The sequence below is a fragment of the Parus major genome, chromosome 15, assembly GCF_001522545.3.
Source record: "Parus major isolate Abel chromosome 15, Parus_major1.1, whole genome shotgun sequence".
NCBI classification, from domain to species: Eukaryota; Metazoa; Chordata; class Aves; order Passeriformes; family Paridae; genus Parus; species Parus major.
The window spans coordinates 7788980-7813802 of record NC_031784.1 but is presented as its reverse complement, the minus strand read 5'-3'; the positions used below and the strand labels follow the sequence as shown (position 1 = coordinate 7813802).

The following is a 24823-nucleotide window of genomic DNA, read 5'->3' as shown; positions in this document are numbered from 1 at the left end:
ATGAGCAAATTTACAGCAGTGGCCAGAGGTATTCCATGACCTGTCTCCTATGGTGGGCAATGCTCTGACACCCTCCAGCTGCTCTGCCTCCTGACCATTCCTGCTACAACTCATCCCAGATCTCCAACCAAGGGAGAAAGAACAGGCAGAAGAATTTCGCAGCAGTGATCCCAAAAAGTTAGAAAAAGAGCAGCTTGGGCATTACAAGGCAACTAGCTGGGAGAACAAATGGTGTCTGGCCAATCACCAATTCTGAGGCAGGTCTCAAGTATTTAATTAACACTGAATTTGAAAGCAACTTTTCATGAATGTGTTTCTTTCTTTGTTCTTTGCCCTGGAAGACCAGCTGTAAAATCTTAATAATTTAAATTTATTTATTTTCTGAAGGAAGAAGGAAGCAAAACCTGCAAGAATTCTGCATGGAAGAGTGCCTAACCTTTAGACTGAGAATACATCATATGAAATTTTGAACATAGTCAACATAGTCATAAAAAATATATCAATGAAACCTCTGTTTTAAAGTAAACACAATGTACCACATTTCATCATTTAGAAAATTTTAATTTTAAATTGTCTTGAAGTAAATGTAACAACAAAGCCCATAAAGTGAGAACAATCTACTTGATTCAAACAACCTCACCTGTTCCTGTTCCAGTTGGATCACCTCCTTGGATCTGCAGAAGTAAAATTAAATCAGTGTTACATATGCATCTGTGTGAAAGACATTAAATACACACCATAAAAGCCAATTCTGCTCAATTTTCTGCCTTCTATGTTGTGTCATGTTGAGAAGTCAGCAACAAGGAAACCATTACTACTTATTTAGAGCTTATTTATCAGCTGGCTGTCATCCCTAACATTGCTCATCCCTAGGCAGAATGGCAGTTTTATAAAAAGAATAGGTCTTTCATGACTAGAGAAAATAACCAATCTCAAATGGGTTAACCAGATCATCCTTTCTATTATGTGCTGAATCAAAATCTGCATTTTAACTGATGATGCACTGCTTTTGGAATTGAAAAGGCTTTACATTTTGCTACCAACATGATGGGAAAGAAAGAAAAGAGGAAATACGTAATATTTTTGTACTACGTCCAGCAGGAAAAATCCTCATGTGAAACCAATCTTTCAGGAACAAAATTAATTGCATGTATTAATCACTGTTCATGCAGGATCTACATAAATAATATTCAGTGTTTTAATGCCAGTGGAGGGAGCATGACACAAACAGTTTCAAATCAACAGCACACAAGCACAATTTTAGTTGTGAGTTTAACTATGAACTGAGATACACAGTGCTGTCAAAAGAAAAAAAGCATTTTGTAGGATGACAGGACAGAATGTAACATCCAGTGATGTTCCTTGTGAGCTGTGCTCTGCCTTCAGGATCAGGCTGTTAATTCTTCTGAAAGGAAGTTACAGGGCAGTTACAATATCCGAACCTGCCTGGACTGTAACTATGTAAATAAAGATCCTCTGCTACCAAAGACACAGTTCTGGAACACAAGGTGCTCTTTAACTCCTTCACAAGAAAGCCTGGGCACCCAGTGATGGAGCACACTAGGAAAGGATGATCTGATAATAGGCAAGTACCACAACCTGAAACAGAAATTCAGATGCCTGCTAAAGTTTCACATCTGAATGGGATTTCAACAGACCACAGTACTACTTATCCAAATTAGCATTTCCCTCTCTCCCCTTCTGTTCATTAACCACCCACCCACATCTTGGGGAAGATAACAAGAGCCAAGGCGATGAATCTTCAAGGCTTGGTCTGGAATGCCAGCAAATGCAGTGTTGAATGCACTGAACTGATGCTCTGAGAGGCAAATGTTAACCAGAGACAATTGTTAGTAACACCCACAAGTACACACGGCATAGGTTAGGACAACCCTCATCCTCATGGTATATTTAATACACATCTCTTGCAAGTTGCATGGAACAACCTAAACCTGAGATCAGTTAAATAGATGGGATATTTTGAGTACATCCCATATTGTGCATTACACAGGAGTTTTTTAATACTCACCACAAAATTCCGAATTGATCGGTGAAAAATTGTTCCATCATAATAATTCTTCTTGCATAATTTGATAAAGTTTTCACATGTTCGGGGTGTCTGAAACACAATGGGAGGTTTTAATTAAGCACAACCTTTGAACAATCGTTACAGTGGTTACAATAATTGCTTTTCATTTGTGCTTACAATGAAGCAAACATGCAGGACTCAAAGAGGACGAAGGCTCTGTCTGCAGGAAAAAGCCTGTAATACACCTTCTTTTAAGGCACACTGGAGAGACACACACTGTGCTAAATAAATTAAACCCAGAGCTTCCGATTAGCACAAAAAAGGGTTGAACATTAGCTCAGATAACAGGAGTTCCCACTTGATCCCATGACGGTGAACACAGGTAAGCTCAGAGAATTGCAAGTAACTGAGTTCCAGCAATCCATTACAATCCTGCTCCAAAGCAGGGTTTTTAGTACTGAAAAATGTTAATTTACCAGAGTGAGAAAGAACCTGACTCCTCGGCTCCACATTTCAAAGCAATCACATTGAAGCTAACTGGGAGAGAAGCATTTGGTCGTCCTCACCACTTGGAAGTAACAATGGGACTGACCCAAGTCACTAGGACACAGGAAAAATAAAAGAAACCCAAATAGTTTTCAAAATTCTAAATTAAAAAAAAAAAAAGCTAAATGTATTGCCAACTTCTAATTCACTTTTACAGCACAAATTAAAGTTATTTAGTGGATTTATGAGCCATGACATTCAAACAGTACCTTCTGAAAAGCTTTACTTTCCCACCTAATCATCCTTCCACTGTTATTGTATGGATTCTCTTCTCTGCAGCACTAAAACACCTTCAGACATACAAACACAAGTACAGAAACAACCTTCTATTGTATCTTTCTATACTTGGACATGTTTTCCAGCCCCACTGTGGAATATGTGCATAAATCTATTTCAGTTTTACAGAAGAATACATCTAACTGAGTTCTTACAGGCCTTAAAAACATCCTTATTGTTGGATGTGCTGGCAAGTAAAGCCCCAGCACGAGCTGCAATAGCTGTAAGTGAGCACACACAAGATCTGTCTTTGTGAAAGGCACCAATTCCCTTTGCTCTGCTGTGACATCACTCTTGTCTGGGAACTGCTGAGGGACAGAGAATGAGCTATGCAACCTGAAGTGACTTAAAAACAAAAAAAAAGGCCAGCCTGATTATAATAATTTAAGGATGCAATAATTGCTATCTCTTGAAAAGCCAGTCCATACAAGTATTCATCAGGAAACCTATAGAACTTCAGTTTTCTGTATTTTCTCATCTGAAACACAATCATTCTCAACGCTCTTTATTTACACTGAATTGTCTCTTAATTTTTCAAACAAACTTTACCTGACATTATAAATTCTCTATATTGATTCCTTCTTAATTACTCAGATGAAAATTGTCAGCAGAGCCACAAGTGAAAAAATTAGCAAATTCTAATCTCACACCAGCCACTATTTCAGATTTCCTACTGAATTCATTACTGAGTTAAATGGTAATGGTACCATAATGGCTTTATGGTAGAATGTCACCAAGACATGTACTTTGGTGTCATCCTGAGGGCAACCCATAAGTAACTATATTCCATAAAAATTGTATCAAGCAACAGAAGGTTATCCTACAGTTTCAATGTTTATAGTAAATGTCCAACTTCTTCCTTTGAATTCAACATACATGCTTTAAAATCATCTTTGTACTAAATCTTTCTAGTAAAATTCAACCCCTGAGGAATCACTTGTGCAGCATATGCTTCCTTTATAAGACAATATCACAACAGCCTTGATCCTATTGTTTTGCTATTAGTTATTACTCATGGAAAATGTCAGTAAGGACAAAAATACATTTAAAACATTTCTTTATGAATCAGAAATGGAATCAGCAGCTTTTAGCCTAAGGCACTTTATCTCATGAGAGCTGAGCACTCTGGAGAGAGAGATATAGTTAATAAGTTCTCAAGGGGGAATACAGCAACCTGTAATTAATTTTTTACAAAAAATGAAACCAGGCAAAAGACTGGATCCCCTAGGAATGGACACCAAATCATTTTGAATTTGCACAAAGTTGATAACCCAAAACAGATTTCCTATTTATTTTCAAAACACGATTTGTAAATTATACATCAAAAAAACTGGCTCTAGTAATGTATTTTTTATGCAAGACCTGTACTGACCCTTCTCTCTAAATGGATTTCTAGCTATTACACCCTTTCCCAGAAATAAGCTTTTCAAATGCAACTTCAGAAATATTTAGTATACATGCAATAGTCATTTCACTGCAAGGTTTTCTTTAAATAATTGCCACCAAATTGGTTCCCATGGTCACCTCATGCATCACAGAGATACATTTGGCAGGTAAACAGTTCCTTAGCAACATTACCACTACCTTTTATAGTGCTTTTTACTAGACACAAATAAGAAGGTTTGCATTCAATCCGTAATAAACCCCAGTTTCAGTCATGCAGTAGATCTAGAATATCTGGCTCAGATTATCTGATTTATTTAAAGCAGTTAATGTTCTTGCCAAATCTCACACTGCCAAGCACATTTCAGGGATTTTTTAAAGCAGCATCCTGTCCAAAGCAGGAAAAAAAGGCTTGGGGTTTATGGGGAAGGTGCAGATCCTCAGTAATGAAGTTGTGTTCTGCACTGACCATACAAACAAGGCCAGACTTTGAAGCCTTTGTTCCAACTACAAAGACTGATGACAAATACACATAAACAAACCTGACTTTGTTACTTGATCTAAGATCTTGTGGCAGATGTCAGACTCCCAGTCTCTGAATGCAAAGATGTCTCTCCCTCTTCAGAAACTTCCTGCACACCACTTGCATCACATCATTTCTAAAGGAGGAGGGGATGGTCAAGGCACCTGGAAATGCAGGAGGCAATGCCAGTTTTTTGTTCTCTCACTACTGAGTCTGTGCTCTAGGCTCTCTTCTTAGTTCTGGCTAGTTTTGTCTTAAACTGGCCTCAACAGCAACAGCTAATTTTTCTCTCTTTATCCCTTTTACATTCAGCAGGAAATTACTTAAATAATTTTATTCTGCTGACTATGACTTAGACCTATACATAAGGAAGTCAAGGGGAAAAATGCCACTTGATCTGAAATCCACTGTTTTAAACCTACTGCAATATCTTCTCAGAATGATGCACTGACAGTCCTAAAAAGGAAAATTTAAGATTTGTGGAAGGCTTTTCTGACTAAAGAGTATGGTAGGACAGCCCTGAAAAATCATCCTTTTCTTAGGTCAAATTGGGACCGTGTAAGTGAATACAGGGTCTCTATGATGTCCTTAGAGCTTAAAGACACTTCTCTTTCCAAATGACAAACAGCAAGAAGAAAAATCTTATTTATACCAAAAATGAGTCACCTGCTCCAACTGTGCTCCCTATTTATTTTGTAGATGCCAGATAACTGTCTTTCAACTGCTGAAAATTCACACCCAAGACAAGCAGTAAAATTTTAATAAATGCTTTGAGACAAGAATCCAGAAGAGCACTTATCCCAGAAGATGCCACAAATGTTTTGCTTGGCTCACAGATATATATATATTTAATGGGGCCACAGCCCAATGGTTTTTTAAGTAGGTTTTAGTCTCCATTTAGCTAACACACTTAGTAGGTAACTCTGCTTGGAAACACGAGCACTCTATCAGTTACTACGCCCAGACAAATTTCAGAGTTCAAGAGAGATTGCCACAAACAATGACCCTGCAAAAATAGCAGTGACAGGACACTGTGAAAGCATGATACTCGGAGAACACTGAAAAAAGGAATATACAATTTAGAAAACCAAAGCAAAACAGAAAAAAGCCCTGACTGCTTACTACAAGCTTCTAGGATAAATGCAGATTTTATCTGAGCCAATTTCAGTTTCCATTCTGCCAGCAAGGGTGGCTCCAAGCCAGGCAAAATTCATCTCTGCTGCTGCAACCCGACACCTGAAGGGTGGGACCAACCAAGCCAGGTCCCTATCTGATTTCTCAGTCTGCAGCTGTCCTTTCTCTTTATTACAATGGGTCATTACATTTGTAAAAGTTACCTTAACTCAGAATCTGTACTGGGCAGCAAAAAGCCAAACAGGAGATGAAAAACCTGCAGCACTCCTGTTGCCAAGGTGCGGGAGATGGGGAAAGAGGGGAGAGCTCCTGAGTTGTTGCCATGACTGCAAGGAAAAAGGCTTTACTATGTGAAGAGCTAATCATTTCAAAATGCTCCATCCCTTGAGGATGTGCATGAACCTTGAAGGGAAATTTCACACTAAGCATTCAGAAGCTGTCATTTGCACATCTGTATAATTTTCTTGTGCTAATTCCACTTCCCTTTTATTTCTTTTTTTCTCTCTAAATTGGATGAACTGTAGTAGTGGCACTAAACTACAGAGCCTTGCTATATGCTCATTAACCCTATGTTTCAAAGCAGGAAATAATGAAAAGCTCATTCCTCTCAAATTAAAATTGCATTCTACAGCCTTCATCTTATCATACAAATGCCAGATTTCTGCTACTAAGAAGCATGAACTAGTGATGGAAATTTCTAAAGCTTCAAACGAAGCCTTCCATTTTCTTAACACAGATCTCCTTTAAAATGCAAGGTGGATTTTGTTTTGCTTTAATCCATTTACGTACTTGTACACAGAGTATTTTCAATCTTGTAATTGTTCATTCAGCAACTCTTCTAATGCATGAGCCCATAAAGAGGTGATTTGGTAAGGTTTAAACTCAGTTTCCCCCCTACCTTTCAATCTGTAGTATTCAACCTACCCATCAAACAGAAAAGAACTCAGCAATAAAAGCTTGGATTTGGGACTTAGAGCTAAATGCAATGGTACGATTTCAGGAGTCACCATCTATCAGGTACAAGTGTCTGATCCCTTCTCTAAGCCATGGAAAGAAACATGTACATGTTTCAGTGTCCAGTACTGTTCTGGAAGGCCATTTAAACCACCCTGTTTCACTTTGCACCAATAACTATGAGCACATTTCATTTGTTTCACAGCAAGAGGCACAAGAAAACCCAAAACTCCACAAAGCCCCACTGCAAGAGCATGGGAAGAATTTCACTGTGGGAAGCCCATGACATTTTCTGCAGGAGAAACGTTTATTCCAGACCTAAACACCACTCCCTGCCAGCTCCACTTTCCTGCTAACAGTTCCCCAGTGTGAGAGGGACTGAGCCAGTGACAGGTGATGGTGGCAAACAACAGCTGCCTACGATGGTTCAGCTCAAGAAAGCCACAGTTCATCTAACGGACACAATTCTCAGTCTGGCTATACCAAGAGCAAACATGTTCAGGCAATTTGTGATCCGTGATCAGAAGAGCACAGTTCCAGAGAGTGAGCACTGGGAGACATGAAAGCATTGGGGCACCCTCAACCAGACTCCTACTGATAACAAAAAGAGCCAGGACAAGCTAACTATGCCCTGGGAAATAGATTGCTGACTTGATAGCAAACATTTGCCTATTTTGCTACCTCAAAGCCTCCAAGTTTGCTTAGAACAAAGAGCAGAATTAATGCATTCTCATTATGCAGAAACTCACTGTAATTTAATCAGCTATTTAGCAAAGACTTCAGCAGATAGCTAAATTTCACTTTAAAAAGGCATTTCTTCCACAATACTGACGTTCATGATGTTACCGAAAACTTTTCTGAAGTCTAAGCAAGATGCTCAGCTTAGACAAGATGCCAGTAAAAAGATGACACACTTCAGTTTTACTTCTCACATTTTTGCAAACACAGGGACAATCAATCAGTTTAGCTGAGCACAACTCAAACTAAACAAGGCATCTAATTCACTCATCTAATTTGTCAATGTTAACTACTAGTTGTCCAGAGGCAGCCAGCCACAGTTACTACTTTTCCTCTAACTTATATTTACTGCAGTGGTAGAAAAGAAAACAATCCTCTCCCCACCTCACTGCCCCCTCCAAATTTATCATCACCCAAGGGTTAAGGAGCTTGTCAGACAGCACAGTGCAGGGCTGGGTGCTGATGAGGATGCACTGGTAAGCAGGACAGCACAAGTGGGTACAGTCTAAATGAGGATGCAACTTTAATTGCTCAAGCAATCTCCAGCAGCTTAAAACTTGGAGTAACGCAGGTCCCACAGTGGCTCCCTGGCATCTCATCAATCTGCAGCTGCCTGCACAGAAACTCAACCTTTTCAGAAGATGCAACCTGTAACAATTTCCACGCTAGACAGAGAAGCTCTGGTAGCTGTCAGCCTCCCAAGGTCACCCTGCTCTCATCCGAGCAGCCAAGGTACAAACAAGAAACACGTCAGAGAAAGATGAAGAGCAGCAGCTGTGTAACTCCAAACCACCCACCTCATCCTTGGGTTTGGGATCACTAAGTGGCAGACACAGCTGGTATGGGATGTCTGCACCTCATGTCTGCAAATGTCAGAAATCAAGGGGCATAATCCAGTAACAATCAATTCCCTTCCCAGATCCAGCTTGCCAGGGCAGCTGGGAAGGCAGGAAGGGTCCAAATGTGCAAAATGCCTTTCCACCAATTACTCAGTGCAAAAGGCTGCCAGGAAAACACACAGACAGCCCAGGGCAGCAAGGACAGGTTCATGGAGAGGTGGCTCAGCATATAAAGCTGTGGGAATAAGGAGGAAGGAGGGACATTCAAAAGGATGATGTTTGTCTTCTCAAGTAAACATAATGGTGATGGAGCCCAGCTTTCCTGAGGATGGCTGAACATCTACTTGCCCTTGAGAAGTGGTGAATTAATTCCTTATTTTGCTCTGGCTGTGTGTGCAGCTCTTGCTTTACTTGTTAAACTGCTTTTATCTCAGCCTGCAAGTTTTCCCCTTTTCTGATCCTCTCCCCCATCCCATTGACTGGGGAGTGAGTGAGTGGCTCTGTGGGGCTTAGTTGCAGACTGGAGTTAAACCAGGACAGGGTGTTATGCCCCTAAAGTTAAAACTATTAAAATATCAGCTTCCAATCACTTAGAACAACCTAGTTCATCCAGACAGCTGTGCAGAGCCATCCTACTCTCAGCCCCAAAGAGCAGTAGATCTGTCTGCTATTATTCCACTTGGAGGAAAAAACACACCGTGAAGTAACATCATTATTCCTAACAAAATTTTTTAAAAAACATATCCAGCTCTTCTACTGGAAAAACACAGCTTAGTTTGTTCTTAGTTTCTGTTGACAAGAACTCCCAAAGTTGAGAGTTGCAGCTCTTCCTATTATAATGGCCTATTTTGATAAAAAATTATGAAATAAGCCATTACAACCATACCAAGACCACTGTACTTCATCCCTCCAATTCTATTACCAAATGAACAGATACTGGTAAAACAGCAGCCAGTTATTTCCCAGACAGAGCCAATATCATGTTGACAGAAAGCAAGTAGAATGGAGGTTTAAATCAGAAAGAAAATGTGAGCTTTGGGAACACTGGAGAACCTCATCATGCCAAGAGGTCAAGGAATTTTTTCAGCAACTCACTTCTTTGCCACTGGAAATGGATAAGAAGTTTACAGGCTTCTGATCTTCAGAACAGTCCCTCACACAAAAGGAGAGATGATTTCAAAGAACAGGGGCTGGATTACACATTTATAGATCACAGGCATATTTAACAGGTCAGAGGGCCTAAAAAGATTAAGCCACCAATGTTTGTAGAGTAACGGCTTCTTCTGAAAGCTATGCCAAGACATCATCATTAAGCAGAGTTTGCTAGGCCCTAAAACCTCAAAAAAGCATTTGTGGAGTGCCAGATAGAGCTTTGAAATCCATCTCACATTCTTCTTTGTTTTGCCATCTTGCCCTTATAAACCTTAAAGTACTAAACCTGAGAGAGAAGTGAATTTCTAAAACCTGCTGTGGCATCTACAGATTAGTATTTGATTACAGCTCTTGGTATGTGTTGAAACACCAGATCATCATCCCACTTGTGTGCAGAGGACTCACCCAGCAGAGAGGGGAGCTAGAACATCAAACCACATGTTCATCATTTTGACAGGGTCTTCTGGAGCATTACATTTACATATTTATTTATATGTTGATATATATTTTTTAAAATGGCTGCTCCACCACCTACAAGGTAAAACTCCATCACTATAGTTACTAATACAGCAGAAGACACATGGATAATATGCAGTTGTTCCCAGCAGCATCCTGATTTAAAGCAACTGAAAGAACTTGAGAAGACTAGAAAAATCACAGTAAATAAAATACAAGAAATTCAGTGATATGCATGGCCTTTCATCAGTTATTTCTTCAGAATTTATGTTTGACATGCATAGGACTAGAACTGACAGAATAACACTTGTTGGATGTTGTTAAATCTTCTGTACTTGCCAGAATTACTTCTGGCAAGTAGAATTTTTGTAAATTTTTATCCAATTAGTGTATACAACAAATGTTGCTTATGTGCAGCTGAACTCAGCTTCCTGGAAAATGTCCCTACAAATGGCCATCTGATCAGTCCCCATCAGGAGGAACATACTGTATCTAAATAAGACAACTGGGAGAAAAACAAAGGACCAAAAAAAAGTAGGCACACTGCTATGATCCCAAGAGAGAACAGTACCTTTGCTCATCTGAGGTACAAATTCAAAAGGGTGGGAAAAAAATCCAGCTTATCTTCCAAAGTCTTTTTATTGCCTTTTTTCAAGTCAATGATTGAAACCACACACCATTCTTCTGGAATCTGAGTGAAGTTTTCTGGTGCTCTGAACAAGTGATCTCAAAACACTGAAAATACCTGGATTCTAGTCCTATTTCATGCTCTTTTTGAAACTTGTCACAAAGTAACTGATGACTTCAATCACACTGCAACACTGACTTCCTGCCCTGGATCAATACAAAACATTTCTTGATTAGGTTTTTGGTGTTAGGAAGAATTTCATCACTATCAATCTTATCCACTGGCACCTTAGAGTACTTGTATATGAAGAGCCCTATATTTATTTTTAAACAAAGATTTCCACATGTACATATAGACTGAGTTACAAACAATCCATACTGGCAAATAACTCAAAAAAAAAATGGGAAAGAAAGGAGACAACAGAGCTGTGAAGGGGTAGGGAATGAGCACCCAAGGAGAGTATTGAAGGCAACAGATACTGGGCAGATTTCAGAAGCAGTGCAGACTGCTGACACCACAACTGCAAGAATATTTTGCTTAAATACAGACAAGAGGCATGAAAATCCAACTGAAAATTCAGTAATCTAAGAGAGCAAGTATGTAATTTGCTGCTCTCTATTTTAGTGAGTTCACCTCAAAGTACGTAGTGAAATCTAAACCATAAAACTGTTTTAAATTGTAATTTAAATGTTCCAAGTCCTATCCAGACACAGATATTTGTCAAATTTATATGGCAACTTTATCCTTGAGCTTCCTTAAACATTTCACAATCAAATATTTGCAGTAGTGAAATTATGATCACTGCCAGGGTGGCTTCCGTAATGACCAGTGTGCAGGATATCCCTCAGCAATTAAAAAAAAAACAACTGTGCAGTTATATTTGAGTGAGCATTATGGTATAGTCCTGTTCCTCCTGACTGCATTCAAGGACCTTACCCACACTGTACACTTTGACAGGAAAACCAAATTCTGTATATAAACCAGCTCCAATTAGCTCTCAGGACTGGTCCAGCCTTTGCACTGGATAAGGCAGAAAAGCTGATAACTTGGCATATGATTAATTAAGAGTATTGCCATGCATATTCACAAGCAGGGTGAACTGGAAGTGTTGAACAATGTTTAGATTTTGTCCCTTCCCTATTTTTTATGTTGATCTTTACAGTCTCAATAAATTCATTGTAGCTGATTTGTGTATATGTTTGTGACCTATGTATGTGCTATATGTTTGTAAGGTGTTTGCTCTGTCTGCACTGAGCTGACCTCAGTGTGATTCAGGAAAACTGAAGTCAGAAGCACAAACTCCTTATTTAGTAAAGGGAGAAAAACAAGTACCACCTGGAAAGAACTGATTTCACAGACCCAGGATGATAACTTAAGGTGGATGTTGTGAAAACCTCCCTACAGCAGCAAGTTTTTCCTGTTTATTCTAAACATATTCAGTGCCAAAGGTCTGCTAAATTCACACAGATTTAATCGACACGAAGGAACAGATGGCTGAAGGCCAGTGTTGGAGCATGTCTGGTTGTGTAAAACAGCACACACTTCCAGGGTGTGCATGAAGAAACTTTGTGTGTGAAAGGTGGATTAATAGGAATTCACAGGAATAGGAAACATAATAGATATCATACAGGAAGTTTATAATGAGCAATTGAGCCTGGGTCCTCAGGACTGAGTGACACTGGTCATACATGTGGCCAAAAAGCCCACGCTGATAAGAATAGCTGCAATCAGCCTGCTTTAGCCAGGAGCCAGTTTGAGAACATATGGCAAAACAAATGATTCAATGCAAGCTGCTCGTTCTGCCACTTCCCCTTAATATTGCCGTACTCACATCCTCTGCTTTTTGCCTTATTACAGTGTTACTATTTCAGAGCATGGAAAACACCTGTAGGGATGACAGAGACCTACAGAATTACTAACACGATACGCTGCTGTGGAGATTTTCATGCTGTTTGCATAGATCAGCTTGAGATGTTTACACATATCTTGCTTCTTACTCACGTGAGAGAAAGGAAGGAAAAGCCAGAAGGCTTATGCTGTTTGCTCCTTTTTCTTCTTTGCACACAAAAATGGATGCATTCTCCCAGTACAGCTGGATTTCACAGCAGGCACCCCAGCTCCTACCCAGCACCACTGCCCTTAAGCATTGTGAGGGTCACAAGAAACACAAATTTTACCATTTAAACCCCTATTCACATCCTTCAACTTTTTAAAATACCAACTTTCAGGCCTGTAATATCCTGAGACAAAAATCTCAGTAAACCATCAAAGGTCTGAAAACTTTTTTTCCTTTTATAGAAGTGGCTGTACAAATAAATAAGCAAACACACTACCCAAGCAGTGACGTTTGAGACATCACTGTCGCCACAACTCATTCATCTATCAGAAGCCTTGACATGTTTATTATTTTAAGAGCCACTGATTTCTCCCAGAATCAGACTGTATAGACTATAAAAAGCTCCAGTCTGTTGTTCTTTTAAAATCAACTTCTCTTAATGGCAAAGGGAAGGTGTTTGAAAACGTGAACTTTAAGAACTGGGACAACAGGAAGTAAAAACATGATTTAAGGTTTTCATTTAGGTTTGTTCTATAAAGCTTAGGTTTTAGAAACAAATCTAACCATTTCTGGGAATCTTAACTACATGAACTCAGACTGACAGACTACTCTTGGTTTCAGTGAGGTTCCTTTCCTGGTTCTGCTAGTAAGTTGCTGTGTAACACTGGATTATTCCCTCCTCACTGTGCTCTGCCTTCTCTTTGCTCTCCTCCTTCCTGGTCATTGTTTGGGTCATTAGTCCTGACCCTTCAAAGCTCTAAACATGTACCTTGGCATATTGTAGGTAGTCCACTAAAATGATGGGACTACTCACAGAGAGCACTTACACATATAGTGTAAATATATATATATATAAACACATTGCCACTGCCAGCTCCAATTCTGGTTGTTATCTAAGAAATTCATCTTATGGGGCACAGTACCATGTCACAGTGCAGCTCCAAGTTTAGGTCTCCTTTATTAGTGTGAAGTCGCACATATCCCTTCTTCTTCACATATTGGTATCTCACAACATCTTCTTCAATAGCAGCTACATCAAAGCAAAAGACAGTAATTAGCTCTCTGTAAGCTTGCTCACTGATCTTTAGAAATCATCAGTACACAATTCCTAGAACCTACCGTCTGACCTCTTCTCCTTTGGTACTAGGTCTTGAGAGATCCTACTCTGCAATTCATCTATGATAACCTTGCATTAGATTAATGTGCAAAACACTTTCCATTACAGTAAACCACCAACTCTTTGAGAACCAACCAAATAATGTATATTTTAAATCCCAGAAGCATTCAGTATTGCAAACTATAATTTTCAAGCAATGTCTACCAACCACAAATGCTACTTTGAACCCAAATTGCTTCTTGTCAATCCTGGAAGCCAAGCAGGTATTCATCAGTCAGCCACAAACTGCTGACATACAGAGACCTACCCAGTTCTGAAAACAACTGAAGCTGTTACTGGAGACATTACTGGTAAGTCAAACCAAATGATCAATCTATGATGTTTCCATTTCCATTTTGTCAAAATGTCCAGTTAGTCAGATATTTTCTGTACTCAGTCACTTTCAAATCACTGTAGCTTACCAAGTAAAGGAACTGAATTTGATAAACACAGTTTTAGCAATGTGTTCAATCTTTGCGTAAGTATGTGCAATCTAAATTTTAGTGCCCAACTTTCTCAAGTAGAAATACTAATGACTCAGCTATTTAATCAACATCCACACTAAGTAAATATTATACATTTATGTTTAGGCTGGAGAATAAAGGGAAAACTTTACTGTATTAAAATGTATTTTTGTGTGAAAATCAGTAAACTAAAAGTTACCATCACAAACTTTGCTGTAGGCCAAAAAGGTGGGCAAGGTTTTGCATGGTATCTTAGGAGATATTATATTTAATTCCTAACTTAGAAAAGGGTATATGTCAATTTGTCATCCCTGGGCATAGAAAATGGCTCATTAATTTTGGTTCAAAAGAAGTAACTGTTATTCAAAGCCAAAGCTTGATCATAATTGCTCCAGTATTTTCAGAACAACCTCACTGGAAAGTAAGGATATATCTGGTCAGGGAATACATTTCCATGGCATCAGCACTGACCAATTACCAATTAATTCCTTCAGTTCTCATAAATGTATGTGTGCTAAGGAGCACACTTTGAATCTTAGAAATGAATCAATAATTTGTAGGTACGTAGTTCTAGTACCTGCTTCGTGGGTAGTTTCAGGCACCATTGCAGTGGAGGTGAAGGAAGCACTTACAGCTCCAGTGGAATAGTGAGCCTGTTTACAGAGGAAAAAGCAAGAGAAAAAGACATTAGATCTTAGAATTTATCTACCAAAGATACTATATAGGCATTAGAAGCACAGAAATGCCATCCTTCTGAAGGCTATCTGCTTTAGCTGCTACTGAAAGAAACAAACACCCAGTGCAGTGATAATTCTCCATCTGTTGCCCACATTTGCTCTGATGAAACTGTAGTTAAGGCTGCTCATGCGCTGAGCCAAAGGGGCTTAATGCTTCCACTACAGTTTAATACATCACTATGCAAAGATTCTGTTATCAGAATTAATTTCTATGTCCATGGATGGAGAGAGGCAAGGAGTACTTCTGCCAGGACATCTATAGAAGTCTCCAGTGCTAGTGCTGCTGAGTGGAAGGAAAACACTGTGAACCACAGAGATACTGTAGGGGAGAGCAAACCAGCCCCTCCCACAGCTGGCCCTGCTGTGTGCACAGGCACCATCCCATGGTTCCCAAGGTCTATTTTGAGCTCTGTAATTCTACAGAAGGGAAACATTAACGTCACACATGGATTTTGTAGTAAATTGCAAAGATCTAATAAACTCAGAGACATGTTCAGGAGCTCCAGGGAAATGCCTGTAAAGAGTCCAGGCCAGGTCAATGCTCATTCCCTAAGGTTTCACTGCATCCTAAGCAGGTTTACAGCTATGCCCATCCACATCATAAGCTGACATCCTTACCTCTGCCCTCTTTTTTCTTCTTCTTATATATGTATCAGTTTTTATTGTAACACTACAATGTCCCAAAAAGGGGGCATTTGTGATCCTACTCCTTGGTCACATACATTCCCTAATCTGTCTCTAAGCCCCCTCATTAGAAGATGTGTGCTGCACTGCTGTTAGTTTTCAGATAAGTGTAATCAAAGCAAGTAAGCACATACATCCCAGAATTATTAAAGGACAGAAGAATACTCTCTCTTTCCCATTTCAAATAGCCTTTGATGTAGGAAATCTAGATACAGATGAATTGTTTCTCTTGACAACCATGAATATGCACCTGGAAGAACATCCTTTACAATATTCCACTAAATCCTGCATTCCAGTGGAAAAACAAAATGGAGAAGCAGTTGTGGATGATTTATGTATTTGTCCACACCAGAAATGATTCACTTGCACTACCCTTAAGGTGAGCTCTCTCTGCCAATAAATGCAGGAAGAAATGATAAACAAACTCAAAGTGAGACATTACAACCTGAGAAAAAGGTTCTGCCAACACATACACAACCACATCATAAGGATTCTTCCTTCTTATTGTGATTCAGTTCTCAAATGTTTAGGTTCATTTGCAATGATTTAGCAAACTGAAACTCTCTGACACATACTATGCATGTCTAAGGAATCCTGATATGATTCTCATCTTTTTATCTATGACAAATTTCTGAGTGAGAGGAAACATAAGGAGCAGTGTTTGTTTATACTGCAATACGGCCTCTAAGAAGAAAAACAACTATTACCATTCTTGAAGAAGTCAATCAGTACCAAACTACAAATTAAGTCAACTTACTGCGTTCAGCTTATCCACTTTCTTCTTTTCAGGAGCCTTCATAGTAGCTGCTAAAATATCATCACCTTTGAATTCCTTGTAAAGCTCCAGTAAAGTCTCTCGGGTCTCTGTATTTGTATTTTTCAAATAGTAAGATGGATCTAATTTGGCTTTTTCTTCATCTAGGTAAGACAAAGATAAATCACACAGAATTAAAAGAAACATTGTATTTTGTTCTCCTTCAGTTTATTACATAACTAATTACATAAAAATTTTCCAGATATCAATGCTACATTTTTAAAAATAAAATGGTCTAGAAACGACATATATTCATCCAGACACCGTGACAAATAGCAATGCATAACACTAATGACAGTGTAACCCAAAATAGAGCATAATAAATGCCAATATGATGTACAAGAAAAAAAATATCAAGCCAACTATCAAGAAAATTTATTTGAAACCACTAGAAATTATCAAAGTCCATTGAAGTCTTGTAAAATTTTTATAGAACAATAAAGACAAAATACAATTGGGTACAATATAAACTTCTGTCCTTCACCTCCTCACTGAATGGATAGGTCTGTGATACAAAAATCCCAGAATCATATATTTAATGTGACAGTAGTGGAAGGAGATTTCTGGACTGTGGAATTTAATTTAGTTAGTATTTTAATATTATATTTAATTTTTACAAGTTTCACTTGTCCTCTGTCCTGGTATGCTTATTATTTGCTGGATAATAGATATTCCATATCTGAGATAATACTCACTTATTTTGATTGGGTAAATGGAAAGAGATGCTTGCACAGCAGCAGACTAAAAAACCCAAAAACCAGGTATGAGCATAATAAGCTAACCACTGAGAGGTGCTCTTCCAGAAAAGAGTCAATTCTACAACATCATCTTCAGATTTTGCGTGTTTGGGTTTGTGTTTTCTCAGCCTACCTTCAATTCATCCTTACCTGGATCAATTACTTTTATGTTATTCTTAACATGAAAGAAGTTTGAGACATTGAACTTATCCAGGTTTGTTGGATCCTGAAAATAATAATAATTAAAAAACTAGTATCAGAGACCTTGGTAGACGCATATTCCAAGCAACAGACTAGGCAGATACCATATTAAGCAGGGAGAAACAGAGTAACTTCCATACTCCCCAAACCACAGAAAGATGAAAAAAATATAAAGCAATCCACCCCAACCAACATCAGCAATGATTCTGTTCATAGCAGACTCCTTAGGGATCTGGAATTCAGTTCCAAACATAATATTACACATATATCACCTACAGGAGTTACTAAGAGAACTCAGCCAAGTCTCCCCTATCCTAGAGAAGCAAGAACAATGCAATCCCCTGGTTCTTTCCTTTGTTCTGAGCTTTGGTCTAAAATCTATGCAAAAGCATATCAGCTATCTCCTGCTATTTATAATCCTAGGCCTGATTTGCACATGCTCTGTGAACTTTTGCAATGCATTTCAAAATACAAATAAAACCTCAGAGCAAGTCTCTGCAGTAAGAACTGTTTTGACAGTTGGTTTTTTCACTAGTGCTCACAGAACTATGTTTAAAAATGATGAAAAAAGAAAAAAGAAAAAAGCTATTATGAAAATTCAATTTAGTGACCACTGGAGGAAAACAGCAAAAACACACAGTCCATTAACTGTGATTCTTTATGCTATCTCTGGGCAACTTTCTGCAGAACTCTGACCTTTCACTAGAGAGAGTGAGACAAGGAATGCCTACTGGTGATCTAGGTTACTTTATACTATTATTAAACAGTCTTTAATCCTCTCCTTACAATGACTTCAAGGTTTTCTCCTCAAGCTCTTCTGCAGCACATAAAGGTCAAAACATCAGCCCAGGACACCCAGTCACTAATGGAAAGTCTATCTTACAGAAAACAATTCAAACTTTAAAATACCAAACTAACAAAATAATATGCAATAGTTTCTAGTTCAGATAAAAATAATGCAACATATTATGCAAAAAACTATGACCTAACATGAACAGCATTAAATATATTATCCTAAAAAATTTAACAAGGTTTCTCAGACCACCATGGTTGATAAAAAGTTTGACAATTTCATCTCTGTAATGCTTAATACAAGCAGAGCTGCTAGCTCCATAATTTATAAAATGATCTAATTATGCCTTTCATTAATCTCTGAAATAGTATGCTTCCACCAGAGAGTGCAGTTTTAGTTCTATTGCTGGTAGTAAAACCAAAACACATTTATGAAATCAAGCTGTGTGATTCTGCACCTCAATGTGATCTGGCTTTCTGCTGTCCCCTTTCCTAATCACCAGATAACAATTTCCTATTGTTTCCTGTCCCAGTATACCCCTCCAATAGATCTTCACTGAGACAAAACAAGGCCCCAAAAAATTACATCTTTATGATCTTGCTTTAGAAACAGACAATCCTTAAATAAAACTACTAAAAAATAGGAAATTTGGATTTATTTTTTAGCCTTTTCTGTTTCCTCTGACACCAGCCCTCAGGTGTATTTATTATTTATTACCTTACGTACATATTTATATATGTGAATAGAGATGATTTTGAGCCTTGCTTTCTGACAGCAAACAAGATCCATGGAGAAAGTTTAGAGAAAAAACTTCATGTGTTTTCACAGAACGTTTTCACTCCCAAATACTCTGCAGCAAATCATGAGCTTCAGCTTTCCAAGACAGCAATCACTGCTCTGCACATAAATGTACTACCTCAAAAGGTGAAGGAAGGAAGGAAGAACTGCTTATCCTTTCAGGAAAGGGAAAAAATATCTGTGTATTAATATTAAAAGAGATAAAGGGATTTATAGCAATCCATGTCTGCAGTTCATGGCAAAGCTGAAGGGCAAGACTGACTACTGAAACCGGTTTTTTATGGATAGGAGGGAAGGCAGCAGTAAAAATGAAACAGAAAACACCTTCATGATGTTCCTCTAAATAATGCTTCTTCATTTATTGATTTATTGATTGTTTAAAAATAAATAAAGGACATCACAACTGCCAGTGCCTTACAAAACCCAGGGGCTTATGCTCAGGGTATCATAAATCAGGTTAGCTCACACTGTTTAACAGCCACAGTTCATTCAAACATCTGTGTGGCTTAACCAGCCTATGCACAGGCATAGAGCAACTCCAGCAAAATGTTTACAGCCTCTTTCCTTGCAGGGTTTTTCTCAGGGCTCTCCAAATCACCAGCAGCCCCTGCTTTGGCAGTGCATCCATTATTTCATGACAGAAAGGCCACAGGGCAGCTCTTTCTCCTTGCAGACCAGCTGTCCATCTGCCCTCTGAGAGAGCTCAACCCCAAACCCCAGAACTGTGACCCAGGTCCTCTGTACAAGGTCCTTCCATCACATCCATGTTCCGATGGAAATAAACAAAGGTTTGGTTTACAGTGTTGTCCCTTGTATTCCTGATTCCACAAAACAAGAGTCTTACCACACACTGAGAAGGAGGACAAGCCACACTCCTACCCCAAAAGATATTTCCCTCTGTCAGTGGAATAGTCCCTCAAAAATGGCTCCTCAAATTGAAACTTGAGCACCATCTTGTACAGGACACCTAGGACATGTTTATTCCTCCCTCTAAAAACAGCATCTTGATATACTAAGAGAAGTTGGATTAGAATTAGTTTGATTACAATTAGTGTGAATCAGAATTAGCATACTGTGAAAGTACTGCAGTGAATACTAAGTCAAACACAAGATCCCAGTTGCCTCAACCTGCCCCCAAGTGCAGAAACACACCTGACTGTCCAACCTGTGCTGCAGAAGACACAAACCATTTCCTTACTGACTGTACTAAGTCCTACAACATCAGGTACACATTTTTTAAAAGTAAGACTATGAAAATTTTGTAAGTTTGCACAGTCTTTAGACATCACTTCAGGAAGAAAACTGTATAAACACTAATAACAAGCTTGCCAAGCTCCTCTCATTGCATCCATGACAATTACTGGGCACAGAATCAGAGCAGTCCGAACGAGATGCCACAGGGATGGGCAGGCAGACACAGTCACATTGTCAAAGCCTCAAGTTCTAATGAATTAATTGCCTCTTCTAGTCAGAGAAGGGCTGGACTTATGGGGATGTTCCCAATCCTGTCAAGATTAAGGCCTGGAGCCCAAAGACCTAAAGAAATAAGTTCTGTGTAATTGCACAGAAACCAGAAAGGAAGATGAACCATCGCCTACTTTTGTTTGTCTTAGCATGTTTAAAAATACAAATACATATTCAAAACCATGGCTGGCAGTCTCAGGGTTTTTCTTATTAAGGTTATGAACCATAAAATTTAGTTTAGCAAATTACTAGCACAGATACAGACTTCAAAGGGATGCTAAATATCATCACTATTAAAAATATCATATTTAATGTTTTCCTGAAAGCTGAGCTCTGAAAACAGCTAATCTCAAGTTTTATTCCACTTGTTTTTTTCTGGTTTTACAAATTCAGGGGAACAGCTTGAACTCTATTAATCTTATTCACCACATACAAGCCCCCAAAAAGCAGGTTAAAACCAGCAGGTTTAGACTGATTTCTTTGAGTCCTGATTTCTCTCTTACCATTTGGTTTGCCATGCTGCATCCCTAATTATCCTCAGGTCTGTCACCCTCATGTGCTGACCATGTCCCACTTCTTTACCCACTACTCTGCACGTCCATTGGTGCAGGGCTCTCCCTCACAGAGACCTCACCTACAACCGTGAGGAAATCTGCTCTGACCTTCTGTCACACAAAGAGCAAATGAGGAATAGCTGAGGAGTGAAATATCAATTAACAGTGTGCAGCTCAGCTACCTCCAGCTCTGCTCATTAGCTGTGCTTTCTGCCACAAATGTCAGTGGTGTTTAACAGCTTGTTGGGAGCCATGCCTTGTCCACAGCTGATTAGGTTATATAGAAACAATAAAACTGACATAAGGAAGCACGTAACAGTATGAGTTTTTTTTTTTCTCTTTAACAGCAGCAAACCTGTTAGCATTTACCCAGATTTGGTGTTTTCTTTTCTTTTTCTGCAGTGCAGAGAAGATGCATTTGTTAGCCTGCATCTACCAGGGAAGGCTCTCTGCAGGCTGCCACCAGAGCACTGTGCCTGCTACCCCTGGCACAGCAGGGCAGGGGCTTTATTGCAATTCCTTAGGCAAGGAGGAACCCCCACGTGCCTCTGTCTCACCTGCAGCACTGCCACTGAGCACAGCCACATTTCTCATTAAATCCCCTGCCAGCACACAGCAATAGCTTTGTAGAGTTTCCAGAGCAGGAATAACTTCTGCTGCATCCTTAAAAACTTAAGTTTGTCTCTTGTTTGTGAACAGAGCCACAGTGGAGGATGACAAATTGACAGGGTGCTAAAGGGGAAATTGTTCTTCACTGCTCTGAACACTTCCTATCAAATGGGATTTGAAAGCTGGGTATTTCAGCACTCTTGCTCTACTCAGGACTTCTCACACTTGCTGGGATGGGAAGCCCACCACTGTGTCCAGCAAAGCAGTACCTGACCCTGTTCATCTCCCCAACTTGATCTAGGGCACACACTTGTTTCAGCCTGCCTGGTCTTATATGTGGGAATTCAGATGACAGTATTTATGTGCTTGCCATTAAGTTTCACATCACTACACAAAGAATAATTTGTATAATACTGGATTCAAGCACACATGGAATTTACATTCACACTAATTAATAATAATTTCCACCATATTTTGCCATAAAGATTTGACATGAAGATCTAACAGTCAATCCCCCAAAAATTTACTTGGAAGATAATCTCAAAGTAGGTTAAACATTTAGACTGAATACTAGCGGAAAATCTGTAAAACACAGGACTGGAAGAATTACCTAGATCTGAATTGAGGTCTAATGCACTATTATTTCAAAAGTTCTGCCCAATCCTACCTTAAAACCAACTGCAAATTGAAATGATGAACAGCAATGTATCAGAATGGCAAGCAGAAGAGGGAGGTAAGAAGACTGCAAACAAGAGTTAACAATATCAGCTTTTCCATTACAGACAGCCTGTCCCCACAGATCTCCAAGCGCTTTACATCCTGCCCTACCCATTAAGTGTAAATAATTAATCTTACAGTACTTGAGTTGTCTGTCAGCTGGGAACACATTCATGACATTTTCAAGGGATGCTGAGTTAGGCTGAGCCAATCATCATCAAGGTAAAGAATATAAGTGGATTTAAAGTTATGAGAAATATAGACAACATACAACAGCAACATCCATTTGAAAGATACATGAGCCAGTACAGTTGGGAGAAAAATTATCTGAAATAATGATATGAGAGAGAAACTTGGAAAAATGTAAAGACCTGCACTGCAGAAGATGGAAAGCTTGACTTGAGTTTGTATCAAGATCACAAAGCTAAAACAAGGAAATTTAAATTTTAGTATAAAGAGCTAAAGTCTAAAAACCCAGTCATACTAGGAGCGCTGTATCTAAGAAGGTTATCATATGGAATAATGTCATGTGCATTTCTGTCATCATCAGCAAAATCCTAAACTAGAATCCATGACTTCTTCCACCTGAGTAACTCCATTCCAGTACTGCTAATGTATCTTGCACACCAGGATATGGTATTACTCTTTACCTCCTGCCCTGACTGGCTGGATAATATGGCCATATGCTGATGAAAAACTGCCATGCTTCACCCCAGGACATTTGCATTTCAACAGGGGTAAAAGTAATTTCTGTATATGGACTACGTGTAGGAAGCACTGCAGATTCCTTTACAAAGAGAAGCACATCATAGACATAAGACAATATTCTTAACAACTAAAACTGTGATTCTGCTTTTTTTAGTTTCAAATTTAAAAAAAGTTGTCCTTTTTAACAAGTAAATATCACATAAATAACTGTTACTAAATTCAAAGCAACCAGATGAGATGGTGCTTAGCAGAAAAGATAACAGGGTGGATTATGACTCGTGTTTGAATAATGTTTAGCACCAAGAACAGGAAAAGCATATTATGCAATTCTGCCTCCTCTGAAAAGAGCGTATATTTCTTGTTTTGTTTTTAATTATATATATTAGGAGAGAGAAGCCAAGTTTGAGGTCAATTGCTGCTCTGGTAAAATCCAAGCAGATGTAGGATTGTCCTTTACATATCAAGAAGGAAAAATGTGATCATACAAATAATCGATAAACATACACCATTAATACTTTCCACTTACCATGTTGTATTTCACTACCAAACTCAGGTACCCCATCTGTTTCATAGGACATTCAGAGTCAGCCTCTGGAAATGCTAATTTCTATTGCTAAACATAGCTATTGCAGACAGTCTTATTCAGCTGCTATTTGCAAAGCAAATAATATCTTTTATAGCAACTTCCTTAAGATCAACTTTTTTGCCAAACAGCAGGGTCAGTGATACCAACTCAGTCTCAATTCCAGCTCTCTTGGATACCACAGCACTCAATTTACATGGGGGAATGAGAAAACAACAAAGTGATAAATTTCAACACAGAACTGAAAGGTTTTTAAGAGAAGGAGGAATTGGGGTAGAGCTCTGAAACACAACAGATTGCAGTCATGAACTCTGGCTAAGAAACAGAGCCACAGGTGGTGGAGCTTGGCAGTGTGAAGCCTGAAGCCACCACGCTGCCTGCAGTGTTGTCAACAAGAGAGCTTGTAGAGGAGACATCAGTCTGTCTTTCAGTAATTTATATGAAGAAAACACTGTGAGAAAATAACAACATATTTCTCTACCACATCTACTTAAGCAATTCTAATACTCAGGCTTGTCATGCCACTTCAGGTTGAATCTTGGCCTCAACAAAGCAAGTCAGGGTAGGGCAGAATTTGAATAGGAGAAATCGAGTTCTACGTGCAAGTTTGCAGTGGGTGTTGTGCAGTGCAGTAAATGGCTCTTCTCCTTCAACAGCCCAAAGCTATTTTAGACTGTTAAAAATAATTCTGAAAGAAACATTTAAAAGCTGATGTGGCAAAAGGTCAAACTTTATCTGGTCAACAGTATTCACATGGTCAAATCTCTTGCAGTCCAATCCCAAGATGGGGGTGTCTTTGCTATTTCTGAACTTATTTAAGAAGAGTGTAGCACAAGACTGTACACTGCAGAAGTTAACACCAATCCACAATGAACTGTTCACTGAAGAGGATCAAATCTATTCACACATTATGAACACCACCCTAAATGGAGGTGGGAGAGGTGCAGGCAATGTGTGACCGTGACCTTGGACTGCACAACTATCAGAATCTACTTAGTTTCATATTAGACATATTCCTCCAAGCAAGACAGAAACCCAACATGGCAAGCATGAAGATGAAAAATACTGATAAAAACTCACATAGGGAACA

At 38.9% G+C, this 24823-nt stretch overlaps 1 protein-coding gene across 4 annotated transcripts in view; it reads right to left on the bottom strand.

Annotated features, from left to right (window-relative positions):
• PPIL2 (peptidylprolyl isomerase like 2) overlaps positions 1–24823 on the bottom strand; it is a 79651-nt gene that overhangs the window by 35148 nt on the left and 19680 nt on the right. For all 4 annotated transcript variants that reach the window (XR_004499523.1, XR_004499524.1, XM_033518096.1 and 1 more), the window contains exons 9-14: positions 17457–17532; positions 16513–16673; positions 14912–14987; positions 13638–13744; positions 2030–2119; positions 641–674 (exon numbers count right to left, since the gene is read on the bottom strand). Coding sequence is in view for 2 of the 4 variants with exons in the window: in XM_033518096.1 (XP_033373987.1) it covers positions 641–674; positions 2030–2119; positions 13638–13744; positions 14912–14987; positions 16513–16673; positions 17457–17532 (544 nt within the window). In the remaining 2 variants the exon portion in view is untranslated. The remainder of the gene's footprint in view (positions 1–640; positions 675–2029; positions 2120–13637; positions 13745–14911; positions 14988–16512; positions 16674–17456; positions 17533–24823) is intronic.